Source organism: Rhinoraja longicauda, chromosome 13 (genome assembly GCF_053455715.1).
Source record: "Rhinoraja longicauda isolate Sanriku21f chromosome 13, sRhiLon1.1, whole genome shotgun sequence".
NCBI lineage: Eukaryota > Metazoa > Chordata > Chondrichthyes > Rajiformes > Arhynchobatidae > Rhinoraja > Rhinoraja longicauda.
In genome coordinates this window covers 29,742,741-29,763,635 of record NC_135965.1, presented here as the reverse complement: position 1 = coordinate 29,763,635, position 20,895 = coordinate 29,742,741, and the positions used below count along the sequence as shown (strand labels likewise).

The 20,895-nt window shown below is 42.3% G+C and overlaps 1 protein-coding gene across 1 annotated transcript in view; it reads left to right on the top strand.

Moving 5' to 3' along the window:
• Positions 1-20,895, top strand: part of LOC144599067 (uncharacterized) — a 227,982-nt gene that overhangs the window by 106,960 nt on the left and 100,127 nt on the right. The window contains exons 10-13 of the mRNA XM_078409791.1: positions 5,921-6,017; positions 7,193-7,291; positions 8,996-9,238; positions 17,965-18,164. Of these exons, the coding sequence (XP_078265917.1) occupies positions 5,921-6,017; positions 7,193-7,291; positions 8,996-9,238; positions 17,965-18,164 (639 nt within the window). The remainder of the gene's footprint in view (positions 1-5,920; positions 6,018-7,192; positions 7,292-8,995; positions 9,239-17,964; positions 18,165-20,895) is intronic.

Sequence of the window (20,895 nt, the reverse complement as noted above, 5' to 3'; positions counted from 1 at the left end):
AAATATGGACAATTTTTATTTCTTGTGGAGGTTTATTAAGGCATGAAAAAGTAGTGCAGGAACATTCCTTTGTTTTTTAAAAACATTTATTTCCATTAAACTGTCGGGGAAAGGGTCACTGAGTGTGTCTAGTGGAGGCTACCTGTGCTGCAGAACTCTGCAACTCAAGTTCACCCCTGTCTCTATGCAGGTGGGAAGGTTATTCTTTATTGGTCCCCACCTCTAGGGTTGCCTATGACGTTATGCGGCACAGCTCCAGAGACAATGTTCAATCCTGACCTCTGGTGTTCCATATGTGGAGTGTGAAGGTTTCTCCCGGGTGTTTCGGTTTCCTCCCACATCCCAAAGTCGAGCAGGTTGGTGAATTATTTCACCACCATAAATGGCTTCTTGGTGTTGCTTAGAATCACAGGAAAGTTGATGAACGTCAGAGACAATAAGTTGCAGGGCTGTATAGGGAAAAGGAAGGGTGGGGGGTTGAGACGAATGGGACTGCTCTTCTGGGTGCTGGCATGGACCCGATGTGTTTCTAGTAAGTAAGATAATGCAAAACAGTTGTGGGCAATTCAGCTGCTTGACATTGAAAGGGCTGTTTGTTTGCTATCATCCATTTTACACAATCACTTAACATCTACTGCCCCCTGTGAAGGCAGTCAGACTAAAATTACCTGGCGCCTGCAAAAATGCACTTTCTGTAGTGGGGTTCCTGTGATCAAAATAGGAAGCAGCCCAGGAGTACTGAGGCCCATCATCCCAGCCCATTAGCTTATTATGTAAGATCAACTAATTCAATGCAGACCAACAATCAAAACCAGGACCCTGGTGTCTTTCTCTGCTCCACTCTACTGCTGCAATATTACCGATTCACAAGTGAGGAACATTAAACTATCCTAAAATATGATTTTATCTAACTCTTCATAATTTAATCGAGTGCAGAAATGACGGCAATTAATAATAGAGTTCAAAATGAGTGCTGCTAGAGAGCGAGCACTGGAAAAATAGACACGTGCACAAAAACACAACGTAAAACAACAATATATCCTCAGTGAAAACCAAGGGGTCCCAGCGGGGTACATTTTGTGTGATGGTTCATAAGTTCTAGGAATAGAATAATTCCATTTGGCCCATCGAGTCTACTCCGCCATTCAACCATGGCTGATCTATCTCTTCCTTTCAACCCAATTCTCCTGCCTTTGCCCCATAACCCCTGACACCCTTACTAATCAAACATCGGTCAATCTCTGCCTTAAAAATATCCATGGACTTGGCCTCCATAGCCGTCTGTAATAGAGGTGATATCAAATCAGTAACCAATTTTACATCTCCTGATTTTTATTCCTATAAACTTTGTGGGAAGATAAAATGTGGAAGTATTGTTTTGTGCTGCCCTCTCATTATCATCTGTTGTACACTGTTGCTGAAGGTCAAATGTTATAATTATTCTACCACTGGTTCTCAGGTCCCTTTTAAAACCTCCCCCTCACACCTTAAACCTATGCTCCCTATTTTTAGATGCCCTTATCCTGGGAAAAAGACAGTGGCTATGCACCTTATCTATGACGCTCAAGATTTTATAAGGTCACCCCTCAGCCTCCTATACCCCAAGGGAAAATGTCTTAACCTATCCAGCCTCTCCTCATAATTCAAAATCTCCAGTTCTGGTAACATTCTCATAAATCCTTTTTTCCAGTGTAATGACATCCTTCCTATAGCAGGGTGATCAGAACTGCACACAGAACTCCAAATGTGACCGTACCTACAGTACATCTTGCATAACTGTAACATGGCGCCCAAAACATTTACTCAATACCCTGAGTAAGCATGCTAAACACCTACTACCCCACCCTGTTGATCTGTGTTGACACTTCCAAATAACCATGTTCCTGCACCCTCAGGTCTCATTTTTCTACAACACATCCAAGGGTCTACCATTTACTGTGCAAATTCTACCCTGGTTTGCCTTAGCAAAGTGCAATGCCTCACAATTAGCTAACTAAAACACCATTTCCCATTCCGTGACATTCGCGGAGTTGATCAGGATCTTATTGCAATCTTAAATAACCTTCTTACTGTCTACTCTACCATCAATTTTAATGTCATCCACAAACTTACTAATCATGCCACCTACATTTACATCTAAATCGTTAATATAATTTTTTTTTAAACAACAGTGGGCCTAGCACTAACCCCTGTGGTAGACAATTTGTTCGGCTCGAAGGGCTGAATGGCCTCCTCCTGCACCTGGGTGTCATGGTGCACCAGTCATTGAAAGCAAGCATGCAGGTGCAGCAGGCAGTGAAGAAAGCGAATGGTATGTTGGCATTCATAGCAAGAGGATTTGAGTTTAGGAGCAGGGAGGTTCTGCTGCAGTTGTACAGGGCCTTGGTGAGACCGCACCTGGAGTATTGTGTGCAGTTTTGGTCTCCTAACCTGAGGAAAGACTTTCTTGCCTTAGAGGGAGTACAGAGAAGGTTCACCAGATTGATCCCTGGGATGGCGGGACTTACATATGAGGAAAGACTAGATAGACTGGGCTTGTACTCGCTGGAATTTAGAAGACTGAGGGGGGATCTTATAGAAACATATAAAATTCTTAAGGGGTTGGAGAGGCTAGATGCGGGAAGATTGTTCCCGATGTTGGGGGAGTCCAGAACCAGGGGTCACAGCTTAAGGATAAGGGGGAAGTCTTTTAGGACCGAGATGAGAAAACATTTCTTCACACAGAGAGTGGTGAGTCTGTCGAATTCTCTGCCACAGAAGGTAGTTGAGGCCAGTTCATTGGCTATATTTAAGAGGGAGTTAGATGTGGCCCTTTTTGCTAAAGGGATCAGGGGGTATGGAGAGAAGGCAGGTACAGGCTACTGAGCTGAATGATCAGCCATGATCATATTGAATGGCGGTGCAGGCTCGAAGGGCCGAATGGCCTACACCTGCACCTATTTTCTATGTTTCTATGTTTCTATTGTCTATTGTCTGCAGCCTCAGAAACAACACTCTACCACCATCCTCTATCTGCTACCTTTAAACCAATTTTGTATCCAATTGACTAACTTGCACTGGATCCCATGTGATCTAACCTTCCTAACCAGTCTATCACACAGCTTCTTGTTAAAGAACTTGCTGACGTTCAAGTATATATTCTATTCTCTCCCTAGTTACTACAGGTATTTTGCCTTTATTGGACGTAGCATCTATGTTTAATGTTAATCTCTAGATTCCCCTTTGTCATATCTTCCAGCTATCTCATAGCCCCTTTTTGCCCTCCTAATCTTCCTCTTAAATGAGCTCCTACACCCCTGATACTCCTCAATGCATTCACTTGATCCCAACTACTTATACCTGATGTTTTCTTGATCGGAGTCTCAATATTTCTTGTCATCCAGGGTTCTTTATTCCTGACGGTCTTCCCCTTTATTCTAACAGGAGCTTCCTGCCCGTAAATCTCGCTCTCTCACATTTAAATCATTATCTTCCATGTACCAGATGTCCCTTTACCTCCAAACACCCTTCCCTTCAACTTTTGAAAGTTCTTGTCTGGTACCTTCAAAATTCCTAGCCCTCAAACATTACTTTTGTTTTGTGGAAAGGAAACATTTGTTTGTAACTAGTTTATGTAAAAAAATCAGTTATATTGATTTTGTACACCATTACATTGGAAGATTGTCGAGGTGATGATGCGGGTTTGTCAGGTGTAGAAGGTTAATGTTGAGTCTAATAGCTTACAATGAGATCTGATTGGGGTGCTCAGAATTGCAATAGGATCATTGATGTCAAATGGCAAAATCTAATTTCAAAACCTAATTAATAGAATGAGTCATTAACTAGAGAGAATGAATTTAAGATCATTGTCACGGAACAAAAGAGAAAGGATAGCAGAGTCTGATTTTCTGCAGGGAGGAGCTGGGACATGGGAAATCCTATGGGAACAGTAGAGCAAGCAGGCTCAATCATTTAAACAGATAGTGGGAAGACCAAAGAGATGTAATGGAGACATTGTCTCAGAATGCTGACACAGATACATTCATCTTTTTCAATGCTCTCAGATTCTGACTACTTGCTGACCATGTGTTTCCATAACACCTTATAACATAGAAAGTGTCCATTCAGTTCATTGACATCATGCTAGCTCCCAAAGCAATCCCCAAGACTCTACCACTCATCTACACACTAGGAGCAAGTCACCAATTAACCTTCCAGCCCAAACGTCTGAGATGGAAACAGACTGGAGCACCTAGAGGAAAGCCATGGGATCCTGGGATGGTGTTGCGAGGCAGCAGATATAGTAATGTGTTGTTAACATTTGTCAGCAATTGCAGGGAATAACTGTTCATGGTTTCCACACATTCTGCACACTTTATTTTATTTTTTATTTTTTTATTACAAATATTTTATTCCAAAAAACAAGACAAATGTACAAAGTGGTAATGTGATCAGATCAAAAGCTGCCTGTATCGGCAGTTTACAAAAACAACAAATATTAAAATTAAAATCCCGCCAACTTTGTATACATTCGACCTCCCGAGGCGACCAGCGTTCACGGAAGACCTCCAACGTCCCCGTGGACACCGTGTGTTCCCTCTCCAGGGACACGCGGGCACGGACCTAAGCCCGGAAAAGGGGCAGGCAGCCGACCTCTGTGCGGCCGTCGACTACCCGCTGCCTACCCATCTTGGCCACATTCTGCACACTGGGAGTTTCTTTATACAGATGCCTTTGCTGCTTTTATCACAGAACTCAGAGAGCCCTAACCAAAAGAGGTTCTGAAATATTTTTTCTGGGTTCATCAGCCAACAATGTGACAATATTGGCTGCAGCCGACTGAGGTAGCTTTGTGTTGGTATTGTAACCGTGCACCACAAGAGGGCCTCACAGAGCCAGTTGAATAGGAAAGCCCCCTCACTGAAAGAAACTGACAAGTCAACCATTCAGTGAATTCTGGGGGTCTGTACTGTTCCAACACCATGAATAACCCAGTATTCCACTTCCTGAACTTGGTTCCACTGTCTCCAAGTGGCCTCCCTGGTTTTCTGCAGGTCCCAGTTCAGAAACGAGAAGATCCTAATCACAGCAACTTCTATGATAATAAAACCATTGAAAATACTCAGCAGGTTGGGCAGCATCTGTGGAAAGTGAAACTAGAGTTAACATAACAGGCCAAAATCTCTTCATCAGAACTTCATTGAAAATCTGCTGAGTGTTTCTAGCGTTTTCTGCTTATATATTTCTAACATCTGCAGTTATTTTTTAAATTTTCCACAACCATCTGTTTGTATGCAACACTTTAACAAAAGCCACAAAGGTTCAAGTGAAGTGAAGTTTACCAGTCCATGGGAGAAGATGCAAGAGAAGATTGATAAGAATGGGGCTCGGGTTGAGGTCCCTCAGCTACACGGAGAAGGTGGAGTAGATGGAGCTTTTAGCTTTGGGCAGAGAAGGTAAAGGAGAACTTTAATAACGATGTTACAAATTTGAGAGGTTTTAATAGATTAAAGTGGAAGAACCCGTTTCCTCTGTTAAGAGGGCTTGTAACCCGAGGACACTTATCAGGTAGCTGGCAAAAGAACCAGCGAAGAGGGATGAGGGATTTTTTAATACAGTGAGTAGGAATGTAATGGCAGACAGTGTAGTACTGGAAGATTCAATGGTATCTTTAGAAAGGACTGAATAAATATTTACAAAAGCACCAGTTCCAAGTCTATAGGAAAAAGCAGTGGAGCTGACCTGGTTGGATCATCTTTGTAAATTGCTGGTCTGTACCAATGTCCTCTCTCTCTCTCTCTCTGCTGGTTTTTTTTAATGAAATGTTTAATAAAGAAATAATGAGGTTTCGAACCACTAGGGTTGCTTCACTGTTGGTGAATTACGTACAGCTTTTCCAGTTGACACCTGTCCCTTGTGGCGTTCTATGTTTTTATTTCAGGATTAATGATTTATCTGTTGCCTTGGAGAGACTCAAGATGCAGAATGATGAGAAGGAGCGAACTATTACCTCGCTCAATCGTACCCTGGAGAAGTTGGTAGGTTGGACTTCCATGACCTGTCACCAAGCTTATGAAGTGAGATGTAATGAATCAACAGAGGAAGGCAGGAACAGGATTAGGCTGCCCAAGAGACTTTCCCAAAACATTTTTGCACCCAATCTTTCCAGAAGTCTACAGGCAAGCAATATTAATGTAAGAGCATTATAAAGGGAGATGAGAATAAGCAAACCAATGAGGTTCAGTGGTGTGTATAATGCAAAATTCCTGGGTGACATAGACAATAGGTGCAGGAGGAGGCCATTCGGCCCTTCGAGCCAGCACTGCCATTCAATGTGATCATGGCTGACATGGAAAAGATGTCTCAGATTTACTCATGTCAGTGAGTTCTTTGTCACTCAATGGTGCAGAGTTTCATATAATGCATCATACTAAATAATTTAACAACTTCCGCTCAGAGTTAGAATTTGGTCATTTTTATATGGCTTATCAGTGTCACACTCTGACCTAATGTTCTGTTGGCATTAATTACATGGTGGTGGAACTGATGCTTCACCCAAATAATTTTTGTGTTGCTTTGAAAAGGCTTCACTTCCACACTTAATCATGGCTCAGTTTCCTTAATAGTAGGTTGTGTTGGAAGCCATATGGTAATCCATCATATTGAAAGATGTCCTTTATATCTTTTGATTTTATTCTGCTACAGATTCTGGTCACCAGTGAGAGAAGATTGTGTGAAATAAAGAGCCTCAGGGGTGGAGTAGTGTCCATGTGGGTTTCAAGAATAAGAGCTGGTTTAATTCTGAATCGTTATGAGATAGAGTAGCAAACAGAAGCTGACTAGCAAAGCTTGGGTACCCTCAGTAAGAGCAAAGAGCATAGTGAAGAAGATTTTTTTAGATGGACAAGTCTAGATTATTAATTATTTTGGAAAAAAAATATTCCTCCTTAAGATATTCTTATTGATGTAAAATTTGCTTTCCTGAACAAAACCTTCTGCTGGAAAACAGCAAATAGTTTCCCAATATTCTTACTGCAATTATGCATGTTGTTGGATTTTTCTGCAGTCTTTTTGATCTGAACAAACATTTATCAGCCCTCTTCGTGGAATTTTTAATTAACAGTTGGAGAAGGAAACATTTGTCACTGCTTCAACATTTCACAGAATTTCTTTGCTAGGTTTGAATTGCTATTTGATTCTTGGCTGCTAACAGGAATCGGGTGGAACTGAAGTTACAAGTGAAACCGAGGAGAACGAAGCCCTGAGGAACGAGATTGAATCCTTACACCAAACCTTACATACCATCGCCCAGGTACAGAACAATAATGCACGAGAAGGATTTGTTGATGTGCTCTTTAAAATATGTGGGATTGATGGGTAGCTGGACTCAAAATGTCTAGTGACCAGGGGACTCCAAGGGAATGGAGAGAGGAGAGATGGATACTCAGAGAAAGCATCACCAAGGGCTGAATATTAAAACACTAAGTACAAAAGCAGGAACAGACCATTCTATCCCTTGTGCCTGCTCAGCCAGTTATTAAGATCGTAGCTGGATTGTTACCTCAGCTCACCTTCTTGCACTGGCCACTTATCTATTGGTTTCCTTAGCATCAAGCAATCTATTGACCTATGTCCTGAGCTCTGCCCTGAGTATCCTCTGTGAATGAGCATCCATGGTCCTCCAGGTTAGAGAATTCACTCCAACACTTTTATTCTCGGGCAGCAGAGTGGCGCAGCGGTAGAGTTGCTGCCTTACAGCACCAGAGACCTGGGTTCGATCCTGACTACAGGTGCTGTCTGTACCAAATTTGTACATTCACCGTGTGACTGTGGGTTTTCTCCAGGTGCTCCGATTTCCTCCCACAACTAAAAGGCATACAGGTTTGTAGGTTATTTTGCTTCAGTGAAATTGTAAAAAAATTGTTCCTCATATGCAGAATACTGCTAGTGTACAGGGTGATCATTAGTTGGCATGGACTCGGTGGGCTGAAAGGCCTATTTCCACACTGTATCTCTAAAGTCTAAATTCCAAAGATTCACTCGTCTCAGAGGGAGGAAATTTGCATGGGCACTTATTCACTTATTGTGAATCAGACACGCAGCAAGTGGAAACATCATCTTTGCATCTAACGTAGCCAAGAAATAGGGCCACGTCTTTCTATATCCTAGAGAAAATAGGCCCAATCTTCGTAATGGAGCCATAACGTCATACAGCACAGAAATAGGTCCTTTGGCCCAACTCATCTAATCTGAGAGGACAAACCTGCAAGCTGCCAATCTATTTGTGAATTTTTGTTACACTGTACTATGGACAGGGCGACCAGACCTGCTGCACCTGATATTCCAAACCCTATATAATTATCGTAACACATCATTTACTCTTGACCTCATAAACACTTGCAATAACCTTCAACATATCACTTGCCGTCCTCAATGCCTGCACTCTAACATCTAGTTATTCCTGCAGAAAAACATCAGGTCCCTCTGAATAACAGCTACTTCCATTCTCTCACAGATAAAAAATGATCTCTTTTCTGCTTTTCCTTGCTATCAAAGTCGATGACCTCATGTTATTTTTGCATCATATACATCTGCCATGCCCTCACCCTTACACTGATTCTCTCTGAAACTTCTCTACGTCCTCTACACAACCCAAGCTGCCAGCCAGCTATTCCCAAAGTATAACACTTACGCCCCTCACAATATTGATATAAGTGGTAAGCAGGAGCCACCAGCTACAGAGTCCATTGTTCTACCTGACAATGGCAACTGGCCACACAGGTGGGCGGTGTTGTACCAAAGACATGCTTGCCATGTCGAAAACCCTTTACATATGATCGTTGGTCACGATATTATGGTGGTTGTGGGTGGAAGGGGTGCAGAGATGAGAGCCTTTCAACTGGGAGAAGACAAGCCCACTAACATATGCAGAAAGGCTAGGTCTGTGTTGACTTTTTGATCGCATTCGATGTATGTGCAATCATTTGTGCTCAGCATTCTGCTCGCTCTTTTCCAGGTTGCCATTATAGATGCAGAGACGTCGAGCTCGCTGTCCAGAACTGAAGGGACTGAGGCTGACTCTGGCAGACTAGGATCGCCCTTCATGCCGGGCTCCCCCGTGCTCCTCACGTCTTCTCCCCGGAGGCGCAGGTCCCCCGCCCGTTCCCGGTCCCCGCTGTGCAGCATGTCCCCGCCTGGTGGAGATTGCACCTTGTCCGCTGTCCAGTCGGCACTGCAACGACGCCACCTGCAGGCGCAGGTGAGCGACCTCGGCTTTGGTTTCCTCGCCAGAACAGAAGGCGCTCGCGTGGAAAGGCTTTTAGTGGTTCCTGATGGGTTTCAGGGTTTAGAAAAGGGAAACCTATTAGTGAGGAGCACGGTATACATTCTTGTGCAGTCACGACTTTCAGAAATCTGGGTTTTGTTGGGCATTCATTGATATATTACACAGTTAGCGCATGCAAACAAATACAAATCATCCATTTGATGCCTTGCATGCTCCTGCCCTTTCCTCGGGACTTGCATTTTCAGATACTTAAACATGGACACTTTGAGTAAAACCTGCCTTCAGCACCACCATCTCACAGTCCTAGCTTTTACTGTTCCACCAGCTACCCAAGGCCAACAAAAGGTTAGTAACTGATGCAACATGGGCTCTTTCTAGCCATGCCACAGTTGCTAAAAGCTCAGTTAGGGAGATTGCAATACTCTTCATGATTACTAAATCATTAAGTGTTTAGGCTGAATGTAAAATCAAAAGATGTTTAATAATTAATCCTGGATATCTTACACCTTGATGAGCATTAATTTTATATTGGAAAGAAATGCAGAACAAGTAAGTGAGAAAGGTCTCTGGTCAATAACTGTTTGAATACTAAGAGGTGTGGGAGGAAAAGGTTAAATCGTTGGTCAGCTCATCCCAGTCAATCTGCTTCTGGTTGCTGGGCATGGATTTGGAGTTTCACAATGAGACTGTGATCCATAAACTGCACTGATTGTAGTCCCTTCCCATCTGAACTTTTTTCTTGTTGACAGTAGTTCAAAGGCATCCTTACATACCTGTGTTTGCAAAAATGTTGAGATTTTCTAATCGGTGCAACAGCCCTGTTTATAATTCTTATTAAAAAGAGTGGGGAAAAAAAGCAGATTACACAATAATTCTGTGAACTCTGTCCAACTGGGATGGAGGGGAAGTGTTTGAAGTTGTCAGCTCTTCGGTTGTATTTAATGAGGTGGAAATAGTTGAACCCATTTGATACTTAGTCTTTTGAACATTGTGCAATTAGAATTAACCAAGGAGGATAATGGAGTTTGAGAATAGCATTTTGCTGGCAATTAGTAGCATGTCTTGTATTAATTTAGTGTGACAAAGGCTGGGAATGTCAGCAGTATCTGACGGGCTTTTCATCACCCATTGCTAAGCAGCATTGAACAATAGAAGTGAGGAGCATTGTGCCAATGAAGCAATGAAGTCAACATGGAAAATGCTGAGCAGGCAATTTTGAGAAAGTAATTTAGAAGATTCAAGTAAAATTATCTTCTTGGATTTGGACCTAGCCAATCATTGGTTAAAATGTGTGTAGGGAACTTGAGTGAGATGGAGGGAAACATGTTCTGAACAGGTGAAGAAAGTTAGATGTTTGCAATGCAATGATTGGTAAGTTGGCATGAATGAGCTGCCGAACTTTAGCCAGAGAATTGAGACCAAAGAAACTGCAGATAGTGGAATCTTGAGCAAAACACAAAGTGCTAGAGGGGAACTCGGCAGGTTAGGTGGCATCTATGGAGGGAATGGACAGGCTACTTTTCAGGACTGGACCCTTCTTCAAACTGATTGTAGTGAGGTGAAGAAATCTGGAAAAGGGGAGTGGGGGCAGGAATAAGCCTGGCAAGTATTAGATAGATATATATGAGAGGTTTTGATTGGCATATGGGTGGAGTACGTGACAAAGGCAAGAGGTGCAAAGGAGACAAAAGGGTGTCAGTTAAGCAGAGAAGGGGAGTGAAATCTAAAGCCAGAGGGAGGGTTATGCGACAGAGTGGAAGGCGTGGGGCTAGAAGGGAAATGAGGGACTCGGAACGGTGGTTTATTGTACCAAGGAGGGGAAAGGAAGGGTCAACTGGGGTGGTGGGAGTTAGTAGGAATGGGTGTGCACCAGTGTGATAGGAGGGGCAGGGTAAGAGAGAGGGGGTGGGCTGGATGGGAGGGATATGGCCTTGACAGACAAGGCCTTGGCGGACGGAGTGCAAAGCTAACCAAAACTTGGTCTCGCCGATGTAAAGGAGGCCACATCAGGAGCACTGAATGCAATGGACAATTGAAGAAGGGTCTGAAGAATGTCTCAAGAGAGAGTTGGATATAACTTTTATGGCTCACGGAATCAAGGGATATGGGGAGAAAGCAGGAACCCGGTACTGATTCTGGATGATCAGCCGTGATCATATTGTATGGCAGTGCTGGCTCGAAGGGCCGAATGGCCTACTCCTGCACCTATTTTCCATGTTTCTATGTAAGGTGATAGTTAGGGCTAGAACATTGGTCCAAGAACAATAACACTGGGTCAGAAGTAAAAGTAGGGAAGCTGGAAATTCTTGGCAGGTCAGTCAGCACCTGTGAAGTGAGAAACATTTATAAATGTACAAATCAAAACACAATATCTGGAAAAAACTTAGCACGTCAGAATTTGGAAAGAAAAACAACATTTCAGGTCGATGTCTTTAGACATTGGAGATACATGGCGGTAACAAGCCTTTTGGCCCATTGAGTCCGTGCTGATCAGTGATCACCCCATACTCTATCACTGTCCAGCACACCATGGAGAATTAATAATTTTATCGAAACCAATTAACCTGCGAGCATGTATGTCTTTGGAGTGTGGGAGGAAACCGGAGCACCCGAAGAAAACCCACACGGTCACAGGGAGAACGTACAACCTCTATACAGACATAACCCATAGTCAGGATTGAACCTGGGTCTCTGGCGCTGTAAGGCAGCAACTCTACAGCTGCACCACCGTGCCATCCCTTCATCAGAACTGAGAAACAAGCAAGTAAGTCCAGATGGCAGAGAGTTAGGAAGGACAATGGATGAAACAAAGGGAATGTCTGCAATAGGGTGAAATGAGGAACAATCATCAAATGGACAGTTAAGACACTTTTGTAGGGTATTGTGTAGTCTGGGGCACTGGAACATCCCCAGCAGGCGAGAAAATACAAATGAAAGAAAAGAAGTGGAAAAAAATAGGGAGAAATGGAAGCACAAAGGATCTAAACAAAAAGAAACTTATGTTATCTGACATTGGAGAATTCAAAGGATGACATTTTGGGTCGAGACTGAAGTCGGAAGAAGGGTCTAGACCCGAAACATCACCCATTCCTTCTCTCCAGAGATGCTGCCTGTCCAGCTGAGTTAAACCAGCATTTTGTGTCTACCTTCGATTTAAACCAGCATCTGCAGTTCTTTCCTACACATTGGAGAATTCAATATCGATTCCTGCAATGCGCCTAGATGAAAGATGATATAGTGTTCGTCGTGCTTGCATTGGGCCTTGTAACATGCAAAAAACTGTGAGAGAGGTTGTGAGAGAGAGAGTGAGAGAGAGAGAATGAAATGTGATGGTGAATTAAAGTGGCAGGCAGCAGGAAGCTCAGGATCAACCCTGTGGACTGAACCCAAGTGCTCTGCACAGCGAGTATCTTTTTTTAATTCCCCAATATAGGGAAGGTCACATTGTGAACACTGAATGTAGTGCATTCGATTGGAAGAAGTGAAAGTATCATCTCTGGAAAGATTGTTTGGATATGTGGATGGTGGGAAGGGAAGAGGTGAAAAGATAGCTATTACATTTCCTGAGGTTGTATGGGGAAGTGTCATATAAAGGGGAGTAGTAGGTGGGAATGTAAAAGTGGGCCGAGGAGTCATGAAGAGAGCAGTCCCTTCAATATCTTGCAAGAGAAGAGGGGAGCATATGTCTGATGGTGTTGTGTGGAGCTGGTGGAATCTGGGAGAGAGGGTCCATTGAATTTGGAGTCTAGTGGGATGGAAGGTAAGGATTTCTGTTCTTGCTTTGCCCAGGAGGAGAAAGGGTGAGAGCAGATATGTGGAAAGAGATGAGATGCATTCAAGTGCTCCATCCACTTTAGTAGAGAAGAAGCCATGGTTTAGGAAGAAGGAAGACCTAATAGAGATATCTATGTGGAATGTCTCATCATCGGTGCACAAAGCAGGTGGGAAAGAGGCTGCAAGAGAAATGAAATTTTCGAGTTCAGCCTATGCACATAATGGTACCAATGCAGTTGTTGATGTACTGGAGAAAGATACTCAGGATGTGGGTCTGAGTATAATTAAAACAAAAACTATTCCAGGTATCGTCAGAGTGCCCATCTTATCTGGAGAAAGGGAGTAGAGTTGAAGGAAAGATGTTTTAACTGTATTTAATCTTAATTAAAATTTAGCCAAGGAGAATAAAATAATAAGAATGTTGATGGAGTTGGATCTCTATTCAAGGAAGAAGTGGCGAGCTCTTAGATATTCCTGATGTGGGATGGAGAGGTCGAGAGATCATTCATGAAGATGAACCGATTTGAAGCAGGGATACAAAACTATCGGTGCAATGGAGGTTGAAGTCTCGCGGGTGTGAGCGGGAAGCAACGACTACGGAAAAAAAAAATGGAGTCTAGGTAGAAAAAAATAAGTTTGGTAAGGCAGGAGTGGGCTGACACCATGAGTCTGCCTGGTCAACCCGTGCTTGTTGATCTTGGGCAGGAGGTTGAAGCAGGCAGTGAGGGGTCGGGGCATCCCAACGTTGGAAACTGGTGGGATGATCTCATTTTCAATTCTGAAAGAGCATTGACTTGATTTTGTTTTACACTCCTCACAGATACTATCTGATCTGCATTCTCCCTTTATATTTTAGATTTTCAGCATCAACATGATTTTGTTTTGCTTTTCGAACACAAATTCAATGACTGTTGATGAATAGCAGTTTAACTATACGGCAGAAATTTAATTATGACTCTGGGCCTCACATAAGAGCTATAACACTGGATCTATCAAACAAAATAATATTAAAGACAGTATGAGGTCAAGGTCAAGCTTAATTTCTGTGATCTTGGACTAATAGTACGAGGTGAGAAAGAGAGTTATCCTGGTTAATGATAGGTCAACAAGGCAATGCCAGAACAAAGATGTACAGGTCGTTTAATTGGCTCCTGTAACCTACCGACAGTGTGGGTGGCAAAAAAACAAATCAAAGGAGATTTGATGGGCTCATGAGAGACAATGTGTGACGGGTTGAAGAGGACCAGGACTGATGGAAATGCTCCCCTGGGAATCGATGTGAAGCCGGTTAGTCAGTCTTATGCTGTGTTGGAATAATTGAAAGCTATGATGGAAGCGCAGAGGTAAAGATACAAACTCAGTCAGAAATGGGGTATTTACAGTTTTTTGATTAGCAGAGTGCAACACAAAATAATAATTAAGGCTTTAACAGTGGTGTCACATATAGGCCGATGACATTTGGTCAAAGGTGGGTCATGATGCTGTAATAGAAAGGTTTCATGTCAAGTGGGGTTTGTTGCCATATGTAAAGACACGGTGAGGTACAGAGGCTATGAAAATCTTGCTTGCAGATCACAGGCACATAGATGCAGACTACACATAAAAATTAAATTATTCATAAACTATATAAGACAGTGTCCAAAATCCACGACATTAGTGTAAAAAACACAAAATAAGTCTATTGTAACGCAAGAGGCTGTCCGTAGTATTCAGTTACTTAGGTAAGATTAGGGTTGTACTGTCAGTTCAAGACCTGCTAATTATCGGAAAGTAGCTATACCTGAACCGGTGGTGTGTGACTTCAGACTGGTGTACCTCTTGCCTAATGATAGCAGTGAGAGAGGCCATGGACCAGATAGTCGGAATCCTTGATGATAGGCAGCGCCTCAAGTAGAGACTTTTGAAGGTGGGGGAGGACTGTGCCCATGAGGGATAGGGCAAAGTCCACCAACATTAGATTAGAAAGGAGGAAGAAAACAGATCCATGTCTTTCTGCAAGCTGCTTTCAGCAAGGAGACTGTCTTTATTAATGGCAAAGGTGTCCTCACTTTACAAAGAAAATTCTGTTCAATTTCCTAGAAAATGTTTTGAGACTTTTGCGTGTCAGTCATTGATCAATTTGGTATTTGCTCGTGCAGAGTTGCTTGTAAATGAGGACTATCTCCCGTTCGTAACTTCATCTAGAAACTAAGGTTTGGATGTGAAACAGCCCAACTGTCAGCTCCATGGATCAGTTTGAAGTCCAATTGAGCAGGCGGTTGGAGCCAAACATCACTTCCGATGTCGGAAACACAGCCCACAATTATTTTTTTTACATTTTGATGGCCTTCTGCATGCTACAGCATCAGCAAAAAAAGGGTGTGGGGTTTACGTGTTCCCTGAGAAACGGTTTGGATATTTCACTATTGATCAGCCACCGCTTGCCTGATGTCAGTAAAAGTGGGGTCAGGTGGGAGAACAAGTGGCTGGAGCAGGAACAGTCTTTTGGTGCGTACAAAGAGGAAGTAGACACAGTGCAGATACAGTGAAGACATATTACTGAGCTATTGAGAACTAATTGCAGGGCCTAAGTCGGATTATGCGGAAAAAGTATGAACGAGCTCTCTTGATGACACTGGTAAGATCATTCTATCTCCTTCAGACTGAAGCCAGTTCTTGAGGACAGTAGAAACAATTAACTGCAGCTGGTGGTTTACAAAAAAAGGCACAAAGTGTTGGAGTAACTCAGTGTGTCAGGCAGCATCTGTGGAGAACATGGATTGGTGATGCTGCCTGACCCTCTGAGTTACTCCAGCACTTTGTATCTTGATGACAGTGCTCAAGACATTCACAATTTATGCCCTCTCCTTCCACCATCATCAATATCCATTAGTATCCATCAGTCATCAGAAGATTGGATGACGTTTCTACTATTTCCAAATGTGCTTGCCCTCCATCTCCATGGCTGGATCTGAAAAATCTTTCCAGATTTAGACCCACAACTTTACTATGTTGTTCCTTTGTCTTTTTGGCAGTTTAGAGAAAACCCTTTAGTGAAGTCCAAAAGCTATAGCTCAGTGAAGAAATCACTTACAGTGACTTTGTGTGTGATAAACTATGGCAAACTATGACATAAATTATGGTCATATCCAGCAAAACAAATACTCGTCACAGTGAAAAAAAAACACAAATTAAATTTATTGAGGTGATCGTTTTGGCCAGAGTAGTTAAACGGTTAAAATATGGTTGAACGATTTTTCTAATTTAAAGTGGCCTTGAAATCCAGCCCAGCAGTGTTGCAAGTCACGGGCCACTGCAACTCAACCTTAACCTGTCATTCTTTGTCAAACGGTAGAATGAGTTAGTTATTGAAGTGACTGCTTTGATCACACCCATGCCCTTTATGTATTTAATAGATAGCAGCTCACTGGGGAATGTAAATTGCATTTCTTGAAAGAAACAAAATCAAAAATCTGAAGGGTTATTATTTGTGAATTATCACGTTGTGGCTCTGTGATTAATTATTACATGTGTGCTTAGTGATGCAGATTCCTGCTATATTTTCATCGTTTTGTCCCTTTTGCTGGGACACAACAGTGGAAATTAGTTAAGGTGGGAATTTGATGTTAGAATCTTGAGGACTTTTATTTCCTTTTTTTAATATGGTGCAAGTGCTTGTTTGGTGAATACCTCATGTTTGAGTCAAATTATAATGCATGAATATTTTCGCTGTGAGCCCATTCATTCTTTCTTCTTCGCTGTCCGGTCAGACAGTAGATACAAAACCTTGAAAGCATGTACTACCAGATGAAACAACAACTTTTTCCCCATGTTATCAAACTGTTCCGCAATCCTTTCATACTCTAAGAAAGAATTTCTGATTTTCCAATCTACCTCATCGGTAGATGATTGGGAGAATGGGAAAAGAAGTGGCAGATAGAATATAGTGTAGGAAATTGTGGATTCATGCATTTTGGAAGTAGGAATAAAGGTTATTTTCTAAATAGGGAGAGGGTTCAGAAATCGGAGGTGCAAAGGGACTTGGGAGTGCTGGTGCTAGATTCCCAAAAAGGTTCATTCGCAAATTGAATCAGTAGTAATGAAAGCAAATGCAATGTTAGCAGCATTTACTTTGAGAGGACGAGAATAGGCTAAAGGTTCAAGGATGGTTTAAGGATTCTTTATTATCAATATAAAACAGGGATGAAATGCTGTGAATTTGTCAGGCACTAGTCAAACCGCATTTGGAATATTGTGAGCAGTAATGCGCACCATATCTGAGAAAGGATGTGCTGGATTGGAGATGATCCAGATGAGGTTTACGAAAATGATCCCGGTAATGATTGAGTAAACGTATGATGATCGATTGATGGCAGTGGGTCTGTACTCACTGGAGTTCGAGGATAAGGGGGTCCTCATTGAAACTTACCGAATAGTGAAAGGCCTGGATAGGGTGGATGTAGAGAGGATGTTTCCACTAGTTGGAGAGTCTAGAACCAGAGGGCATATCCTCATAATAAAAGGACATACCTTTAGTATGGAGATGAGGAGGAATTTATTTAGTTATAGGGTACTGAATCTGATGCAGCACATCAGTTCGTGACAAAAATAAACCAATACCAAGACACAGCTTTGATTCAGAGTGAGACTCTACTTTCTGTTCTGTTAGTGTTAGATGCAGAATTAAGTTCTGCCTTTACAGTGTCCACTCACTGCTTCACCATGTCATTTTCACAACCGGTCTGTGGTGGTGTTAGTGAAATTCCTTTTTGTTGTTGCGTTCAATGATTCATTAATGACATTGCATGTAATTAGTTAAGGCAGAAAATTGACGCTGGAATCTTTAGGACTTTGATCCATTGTTTAATGTGGTGCAAGTGGTTGTTTGGTGAATGCCTCTTGTTTGAGTCAATTTATAATGCATGAAGCATGGGCATTTTTTGCAGGAGCTTCGTGGAAGAATGGAAACTATTCAGGATGTAAGCAGCTCCCTGAAGAAACAACTCGGAGACAGCGAGGGTGAACGGAGGCAGTTGGAGCAGAAACTAGTGAAGCTGAAGAGTGAGGCTGAAGAGTCAAACCGAGCCAAAGAAGATGCCAAGAGGGACACAGGACGCTACCGATCCTCCCTGGAAATCCTTGGAAGGTAGGATGTGAAAACAAGGAACTGCAGATGCTGATTTGCAGAAAAGGACACAAAGTGCTGGAGTAACAGGTCAGGCAGCATCTTCGGAGAATATGGACTGGTTAAGTTTCGGGTCGGGATCTTTCTTCAGACTAATCTGCAGTCTGAGTTCACCTGCTGAGTTACTCCAACACTGTGTCTTTTCTTGGAAGGTAGTTCATCTTCCATTTGAAGGACACATGAACATATGAAACAAGAGCAAGAGTAGGCTACTTGGCCCCTCAAGACTGCTCTGCAGCTCAATAGCTTTGTGGCTAACTTGATTGTAACCTCAACTGGAATTGTGGTCTCCCTCCAGTGGGTTTTCCATCCCCTTGTATATTAAAGTGCTACCGACCTCTGTCTTTAAAATGATCTGATTCCACCACTCTTTGAGGTAGAGACGTCCAAAGACTCATGACTCCCCGAGGGAAAAAAATTGCCCCAACTCTATCTTAAATAGCAAACCCCTTATTTTAAAACAGTGACATGGAACATAGAACAGATTAACCCTTCGACCCACAATGTCTGTGCCGAACGTGATGCCAAGACCAACTCTTGTCTGCGTGCATATAATCCATATCCCTTCATTCCATGCATATCCAAGTGCCTATCTAAAAGTCTCTTTAATGCCACTATTGTATCTGCCTCAACCACCGTCCCCAGCAGCATGTTCCGTCACTCACCACCCTCGGTGTAAAAAACCTGCCCCGCACATCTATTTAAATTTTGCCCTTGTCACCTTCAAGTTATGTCCTCCAGTATTAGATATTTTCATCCTAGGAAAAAGGTCTACTCTATCTATGCCTCTCATAATTTAACATATTTCTATCAGGTCAAGAGTCAAGAGTGTTTTATTGTCACGTGTCCCAGATAGAACAATGAAATTCTTACTTGCAGCAGCACATCAGAATAAGTAAACATAGTACACTATAAACAATATAATAAATGAGAAAAAAAAGTTCCTTGTGTATATACCCTCCCCTCAATCTCCAACGTTCCAGAGAAAACAATTCAAGTCTGTCCAAACTTTCCCTGTAGCCAATACCCTCTAATACAGGCATCATTCTGGTAAACCTTCTCTGCTCGCTTTCCAAAGCCTCCGCATTCTTGTATAGGGACGACCAGAACTGCATGCAATATTCCAAACGCAGACTAACTAAAGTCCTATATAGCTGCATTATGACTTCCTACCTTTTATACTCAATGCCCCGACCAATGAAGGTATCCATACCATATGCCTTTTTTTACCACTCTATCTGTGCGTGTTGCTACTTTCATGGATGTATGGACTTGGACCCCACGATCCCTCTGAACATCAGTACTGTTAAAGTCTTGACATTTATTGTGTATTTTCCCTTCATATTCAACCTCCTAAAGTGCAACATCTCACACTTGCTCAAGTTAAACTCTGACACCGAGCTCCAGAAACTCCCACTGGATGAAACATCTTCTCCAAACCTGTACTGTCAAAGCTCCTCAAGATATATGCATCCAACAAGTCCCCTCATTTTCCTGAATATAAGACAACCAGGCTTAATCTTCTCTGAACTGCCATGAATAACAGAAGCACACATTTGTATTCAGTTCCCCTCATAACAATCAATAAAATATTGCTAGCTTTCCTATTTGCCTGCTGAACCTACATACTAATCTTTGCCAAATCAAGCACTAGGACATCCATATTCCCCTATATCTCAAATGTTCTGTACTAATTCACCATTTAGGTCAGAGCTTTTCCTATTTTTCCTCCCAAATTTGCTAATTTTGTGTTTTCCCGTGTAATATTTCACTTGACAGACCTTTCCCAATTAATTGGACCAATCAATCCTTTGTAACCTCATTATACCCTCATCACGAAGTACTTTCCTGTATTTCTTTGTGTCCTTTTAGTTTAGAGATACAGTGCAGAAACAGGCCCTTCAGCCCACCGAGTCTGCGCCGACCAGTGATCGTACACTAACACTATCCTACACACACCAGGAACAATTTGCAAAGCTACCAAACTAATTAGTCTACAAACCTGTAGATCTTTGGAGTGTGGGGAAACCTGAGTACCCCGGAGTAATCCCACGCCGGTCACAGGGAGAACATACAAACAATGCAGACAGCACGGGAGTCGGGATCAAACCCGTGTCTCTGGTGCTGTAAGGCAGCAACTCTACCACTGTGCCACCATGTCATGAGAAATGTTAGTAAACATACTTCAGTGCTGTCATCCAAGTTATTAATATAAATTGTAAAAAGCTGAGACCCTAGCACCGATCCCTGTGGCACTCCACTTTTATCATCTTGCCAAACAGAAAAGGACCTATTCATGTCTAATCTCTCTTTCCTGTGAGCCAATCTTTTATCCACATCAGCATGCTATCTCCAACACAATGAATCTTTAAGAAGCAAGCTGAAGCACTCTTTGTTACTGATTAGACAGAGCTACAACATTCGGCAATGGGGAAAGTATTTTTTCCAGATGAAATCAAAGCAAGATAACTGAAGCCAGCATCCACTCAAAGCCTGGTGTCCCCATCCTTTGTATTATGGAGACAGTTGTAGAATTATGTAACATATGTACAGCTGTCCCACCAAATGGAAATTCTGGAACAAGTACATCAAAGCAAAACTTCAGCCAATACGTATGTTATTAATCAGCCGCAACCTCACTGTTAAAGAAAAGGTGTAAATACCAGGGTTTTGTTGACAATACTTTACCTAT